Below are 6,910 nucleotides of genomic sequence, written 5' to 3'. Positions count from 1 at the left end.
AGCACACGAGGGAAGGAAACAGGCAGAGGGGCCGAGCGTGTGGCTCACACCTGTCATCCCAGCACTTTGGGAGGTTGAGGGGAGCTGATTGCTTGAGCCCAGAAGTTCAAGACCAGCCTGGCCAACATTTTGAAACCCTGCCTCTTCTAAAAGTACAAAAATTAGCTGGGTGTGGCAGCGCATACCTGTAATCCCAGTTATTCAGGTGGCTGAGGCAACAGAACGGGTTGAACCCAGAAGGTGGAGGTTGCAGTGAGCCAAGATCACACCACTGAACTCCATCCTGAGCAGCAGAGTGAGATTGTCTCAAGAAAAAAAAAAAAAACAGGCAGAGGAGAGGGACGGCCAATGGGGAAGGGCTGCTTTTCAGGGTGATGAAAATGTTCTGGAATGAGATAGTTGTGATAGATGCACAACCCTGTGAACTTATTAAAAGCCACTGATGGGCTGGCACTTTGGGAGGCCGAGGCGGATGGATCACGAGTTCAAGAGATCAAGACTTTCCTGGTCAACATGGAGAAACCCCGTCTCTACTAAAAATACAAAAATTAGCCGGGCGTGGTGACAGCCGCCTGTAGCCCAACTACTCAGGAGGCTGAGGCAGGTGAATCGCTTGAACCAGGAAGGTGGAGGTTGCAGTGAGCCGAGATCGCGCCATTGCACTGCAGCCTGGGCGAGAGCAAGACTCCATCTTTAAAAAAAAAAAAAGACCAAGCAGGCAGATGGCAGCCCCTGATGACTGAAGGGACGCAGGACAGGCAGGGCATCGAGGATGACTGTCACTCATCCGTGATTTCCTCCCTCAGGAAAGAGGGCGGGGGACAGTCCCCTCTGCCGCCTGCATTGCTGGTGCTCACGGGAGATGCTGGGCAGGGCCCAGGAGGCAGCTGGACACGACGCCCAGGTGTCATTTGCAGAAGGGAGGGCTGACCGACAAACCGTGAACCCCAAACGTGGCAGAGCAGAAGCGGGCTGAGGTCCAGCTCCCAAATCACCAACCCCCACTCCAAGGTTGGGCTCACGAAGGGGGCTGGGAGGGGAAACCAGAGGAGCTGGCATTGGAGGGGACCTGGGAGGGCAGTCAGTGCCCACAGCCAGCTCAGAGACACACCTGCTGGCCTTAGTGGCAGGGGTCCTGTGCCACTCTGTCTTGGCAGAGGAGGTGGGACAGGAGGCTAGGCTGGGACCACGGGGGGATGGGGCCCACCTGACAACTGTGGGTCAGGGCCCGGGGTGTCAGGAGCTCCCGGAGCTGGCCACTGCCCCCACCCCCATTTTCAAACTTAGAGTTCTTTGTTGATACCTTTCTGATGCCTTGGGAATTTATTTTAAATTTCACGAGACGTTTTTGGCACTGTCACGTCAAAGGGCACCGGCACACACCACGTGGTGCAGATGGCACACAGCAGGGTTTGTGGGCAAAGCACCAGCACAGCCAGGGCTGGAAGCAGGAGCTGCCCCACTTGAGCCGCTGCTGGGCTGCACACTCCGCAGCCAGCACGCTTTAACTCTGTGACAGTGACTGGGCAGGGGACATCTGGTGGCTCTGGAACTTTCCACAGGAAGGCTCTGAAGCTCACTTAGTGGCTGTCAGGTCCTTGTCATGGCTGAGCAGCCACCAGGGTTCAGGTTGGTGGCTGTGAACCTGCCCAAGGCAACAGCATCATCCAAATTCACGTACATTGGAGTCTCAGCCCAGCAACGTGGGCTGCCATCTGTCCTCTAAGGTCCAAGCAGACGCGAGGCAGAGGAAGAGTGGGCCAGCCTGGTCAATGATGCACATGTCCAAAAGGGAAGAGAAGCTGATATCCTTCCTCTGAGTCGCCTCATACCCACTTAGGGGTGCCCAGAGCCCAGCCAAGGTGACAGGGCATGGCATCATGTGACCATGGCAGGAAGATGCTGGCCATGGAGGCCCCATCACAGAGGCAACCAGCCCACAGGTGCAGAGGGCGCAGGCTTGGCAGGTAGCAGAGGCTGCAGTGACTCAGGCTGTTGTGACCTGGGCGTTTCTCTTGTATCTTGGGCACGTGTGTAGCTTCCCCCTCTGCAGGGGAGCCTGACCAGAGGTCCAGCTGGTGGCGGCATGAGCTGGACCGTCTTTCAGCAGATGCCTTCCTTGGGCATGGCTGCCTCCTGTGGGCGTGCATGTTTGCACCACACAGTGGGAGTTGGGATTGGAGTACTGGATCTGTAGCCTTGGCCCTGAGTCCAGCTGGGGGCAGTTCGATCAGCCTCAGGGCAGGATGCTTCAGGGCCACGAACACCGCCCGAAGAGCAGCCACTGTGTCCTGTGTCCTCTGCCATCGGCAAAGGATGGACAGGTGGGCAAGTCTGCCCTTGGCCCAAGGGTGCCACTTGCCCAGGCTTATGCAAGTGAGTCTGGGGGAACTCAGGCTAATGGCCAGAGCAGAGCATCCCGCCTCTTTCAGCACATGACCTGCCACATCGGGCCTGGGAGAGACCACGGGCTGCAGCTGGCCCCTCAGCAGTCTCTCCAGAGGCCCCAACTCCAGGTGTCCCCATCCGCTCTTGGTCCAGGTTACATCTGGGCCAGGTGACCATAACTACCCAGGCATGGTGGGGCGGTCTCCTGCTGGGCACTGGCATGGAGAAATCATGGGGTGTGACTTCACGGTGGCCAATTGTTGCTGCAAGGGGGATGTGAACAAGCACCAGCTCCACACAGTGAGATGGAAAATAGGATTTATTGGGGGAACTGTACAAGCAGAGGAGAAGCGGGGGTGCCCGGGCTGTCACAGCCTTGCAGTGGATGGTGGGCTCGGTGGCCAACTTGCCAGGGGACAGACCTATTGCTGGCACTCCCCCCACAATTACAGGGTGGGAGTGAGGGACCTCGTGGCTGAGGACGGGTCCTTGTTAGTAAGCAGGAGGCTCTGCAGTCCCGGTGGGGTCATCTTGCTTCTCCAGACTGCTCCCTCTGACTGGCGAGGCCGCGCTCTGTGAAGCTGCCTGACAGAAGGGGAGGCGCCTCTGCTGCCCAGGCATTCACGTTGCTGAGCAGAGCGCGGCCTCGCCAGGTGGAAAGCCCTGGGAAGGCCTCTGCAAACCCAGGGGTGCTGTGGCGGGAGAGCAGGGGCGTCTGTGTCCAAGCAACTATGTCACGACCTTCAAAAGTCAGGAAGGCGCCACCGCCCTGCCCCACGACACCCGAGTCTGCAAGTGCCAGCTCTAAGCACTGTTCTCCACCGACACAAGGACACCATCCAAGAATTCCTCCCAGGAGACGCGAAGACCATCGATGCTTCGGAAGAATGAAAAGAAGTTTCTGCCAAGCAAACCGAACTGTCTGGGAAGTGCCCGTGTGGATGGGAAGCCACCTCGGGTGGGCGGCTCAGAGCTCCTCTGCCTGTATCACCTCACTGGGACTCGCCGTCCAGTCTGACGTCTTTGATGTCCCTAATTACAAAGAGACACATGTTCTTTACACACATCAAAATATGGTGGAAATAGATAGAAAGTTCAGGATTCCTGGAATCCTTTTTCCTGAGGATACCACAGGCTAGATCACTTATTTGTGAGATAGAGTCTTGCTCTGTCCCCCAGGCTGGAGTGCAGTGGTGTGATCTCGGCTCACTGCAACCTCGGCCTCCCAGGTTCAAGCAATTCTCCCACCTCAGCCTTCCTAGTAGCTGGGATTACAGGCACCTACCACCAAGCCCAGCTAGTTGTTTGTATTTTTAGTAGAGATGGGATCTTGCCATGTTGGCCAGGCTGGTCTCGAACTCCTGACCTCAAGTGATCCGCCCACCCTGGCCTCCCAAAGTGCTGGCACTACAGGCGTGAGCCACCATGCCTGGCCAGCTAGATAATTTTTTTTTAAAGATGGAGTCTCACTCTTGTCAGGCTGGAGAGCAGTGGTGTGATCTCGGCTCACTGCAATCTCTGCCTCCTGGGTTCAAGTGATTCTCCTGACTCAGCTTCCTGAGTAGCTGGGATTACAGGCACATGCCACCACGCCCGGCTAATTTTTTTTTTTGTATTTTATTAGAGACGGGGTTTCACCATGTTGGCCAGGATGGTCTCGATCTCCTGACGTCAGGTGATCCGCCCATCTACCAAAGGGCTGGGATTACAGGCATGAGCTACCTCACCTGGCTGATCAATTTTACACACACATCCATCCATCTGTATCGATTCCTTTACAACATGAGGTTGCTCCGTGACACACACTTGGGGGCATTCCCTGCTTCCTACACCAGCATGTTTGGGGAAGAACCCCCAACACTTCCAAAAAGTTGCAATTCCTGCCCTGGAAGTCACAGGGGCATCACACCGAGCCTCTTCAAGGTTCTTCATCAAGAAACACAAAGTTCTCCTTTAATAATTTTCTTTTTTAAGATACGGTTTCACTCTGCCACCCAGGCTGGAGTGCAGTGGTGCCATCACAGCTTACTGCAGCCTCGACCTCCTGGGCTCAAGTGATCCTCCCACCTCAGCCTCCTAAGTAGCTGGGACCACAGGTGCATGCCACCATGTCTGGCTAATTAAACAAAAATTTTTTTTTTGTAGAGATGGGGTTCTCCCTGTGTTGCTCAAGCTTGTCTTGAACTCCTGAACTCATGTGATCACGTTCTCTTTTAGTACTGTAAGGGAATTTTTTTTTTTTTGAGATGGAGTTTCGCTCTTGTTGCCCCAAGCTGGAGTGCAATGGCGCGATCTCTGCTCACTGCAACTTCTGCCTCCCAGGTTCAAGTGATTCTCCTGCCTCAGCCTCACGAGTAGCTAGGATTACAGGCGCCCGCCACCACACCCGGGTAATTTTTTGTATTTTTAGTAGAGATGGGGTTTCACCATGTTAGCCAAGCTGGTCTCAAACTCCTGACCTCAGATGATCTGACTGCCTCAGCCTCCCAAAGTGCTGGGATTACAGGCGTGAGCCACTGTACCTGGTTGGGATTTTTGTTTATACTTTATGTTCTAGGGTACAGGTGTACAACGTGCAGGTTTGTTACATATGTATACATGTGCCATGTTGATGTGCTGCACCCATTAACTTGTCATTTACATTAGGTATATCTCCTAATACTATCCCTCCCCACCCCCACATGGATTTTTGTTTCAGAGCGCTACTGAGCTATAATTCACATATAAAAGCCATTAAGTGTACAATTCAGAGTCGTGCAACCATCACTGCCATCACATTTAGAACATTTCACCCCCCACCAAAAGAAATCTCAAATCCTTAGTGTCCCTCCTCAACTTCCCTTGCCCCAGGCAGCCACTAATCTTTGTCTCTCTAAATGTGCCTATCCTGGGCACTTCACATGAACAGAATTACCTATACGCTGTGTGCTTTAGGACCGGCTTCTTTCTTTTTTTTTTTGAGACGGAGTCTCGCTGTGTCGCCCAGGCTGGAGTGCAGTGGCGCAATCTCGGCTCACTGCAAGCTCCGCCTCCCTGGTTCCCACCATTCTCCCGCCTCAGCCTCCGAGTAGCTGGGACTACAGGCGCCCGCCACCGCGCCCGGCTAGTTTTTTTTTGTATTTTAGTAGAGACGGGGTTTCACCGTGTTAGCCAGGAGGGTCTCGATCTCCTGACCTCGTGAGCCACCCGCCTCGGCCTCCCAAAGTGCTGGGATTACAGGCTTGAGCCACCGCGCCCGGCCGGGACCAGCTTCTTTCATTGAAGGTGGTGTTTTCAAGGTGCATCCTCATTGTAGCATGCATCAGTACTTCGCTCCTTCTTATGGACAATATTTCATCGTATAAATCGACTGTATTTCATTGATGGACATTTTGAGCTTTCAAGCATCCTCATTGTAGCATGCATCAGTACTTCGCTCCTTTTTATGGACAATATTTCATTGTATAAATCGACTGTATTTCATTGATGGACATTTTGAGCTTTCAATTTTTGCCTATTAGAAATAATGCTGACATGGACATTTGTGTATATTTTTGTGTGGACATGTGTGTTCATTTCTCCTGGGCGCACACCTAGGAGTGGAACTGCTGGGTCATACGGTGACTCTACGTTGAACATTAAGAACTCCCAGAGCGTTTTCCAAAGTGGCTGCACCATTTTGCGTTGTCAGCAAGCGAGTATGAGGGTTCCAGTTTCTCCACGTCCTCACCAACACTTGTTGGCTGTCTTTTTAAATAGCCATCGCAGTGGGTGTGAAGTGGTATTTCACAGTGGTCTTGATGTGCATTTCCCTGAGACTGATGATGTTGAGAATCTTTATCCCTATTGACCATTTGAATATCTTTGAATTCATCGCAGAAATCAAATCTTCTGTAGGAAACTGTTTATTCAGGTCCTTTGGCCATTTGTTAATTGGGTTGTCTTTTCATTGTACGAATTCTGGGCCAGGCACAGTGACTCACTCCTGTAATCCCAACACTATGGGAGGCCGAGGTGGGTGGATCACCTGAGGTCGAGTGAAACTCTGTCTCCACTAAAAGTACAAAACAATTAGCCGGGCGTGGTGGCGCGTGCCTGTAATCCCAGCTACTCAGGAGGCTGAGGCAGAAGAATTGCTCGAATCCAGGATGTGGAGGTTGTGGTGAGCTGAGATCATACCCCTGCACTCCAGCCTGGGTGTCAGAGCAAGACTGTCTCAAAAAAAAGAAAGCTGACTGGGTGCGGTGGCTCCCGCATGTAATCCTAGCACTTTGGGAGGCTGAGGTGGCTGGATCACTTGAGGCCAGGAGTTCAAGACTAGCCTGGCCAAGATAGTCAAACCCCATTTCTACTAAAAATACAAAAATTAGCCAGGTGCACTGCGGTGTGCCAGTAATCCCAGCTACTCGGGACGTTGAGGCAGGAGAATCGCTTGAACCTGGGAGGCGGAGGCTGCAGTGAGCTGAGATTGTACCACTGCACTCCAGCCTGGAGATAGAGTGAGACTCCACCTCAAAAAAAAAAAAAGGTTGGCCGGGCGCGG

At 53.2% G+C, this 6,910-nt stretch overlaps 1 protein-coding gene across 11 annotated transcripts in view; it reads right to left on the bottom strand.

Annotated features, from left to right (window-relative positions):
* Positions 1 to 2,689: 2,689 nt before the first annotated feature.
* FLYWCH1 (FLYWCH-type zinc finger 1) overlaps positions 2,690 to 6,910 on the bottom strand; it is a 43,761-nt gene continuing 39,540 nt past the window's right edge. For all 11 annotated transcript variants that reach the window (XM_017863909.1, XM_017863914.1, XM_017863906.1 and 8 more), the window contains one exon: positions 2,690 to 3,420. In XM_017863909.1, the coding sequence (XP_017719398.1) occupies positions 3,381 to 3,420 (40 nt within the window). In that variant the 3' untranslated portion in view covers positions 2,690 to 3,380. The remainder of the gene's footprint in view (positions 3,421 to 6,910) is intronic.

Source organism: Rhinopithecus bieti, unplaced genomic scaffold (genome assembly GCF_001698545.2).
Source record: "Rhinopithecus bieti isolate Rb0 unplaced genomic scaffold, ASM169854v2 scaffold_72735, whole genome shotgun sequence".
In the NCBI taxonomy this organism is placed as follows: Eukaryota; Metazoa; Chordata; class Mammalia; order Primates; family Cercopithecidae; genus Rhinopithecus; species Rhinopithecus bieti.
The sequence above is the reverse complement of the archived record's forward strand: the minus strand, read 5'-3'. Positions and strand labels throughout refer to the sequence as shown.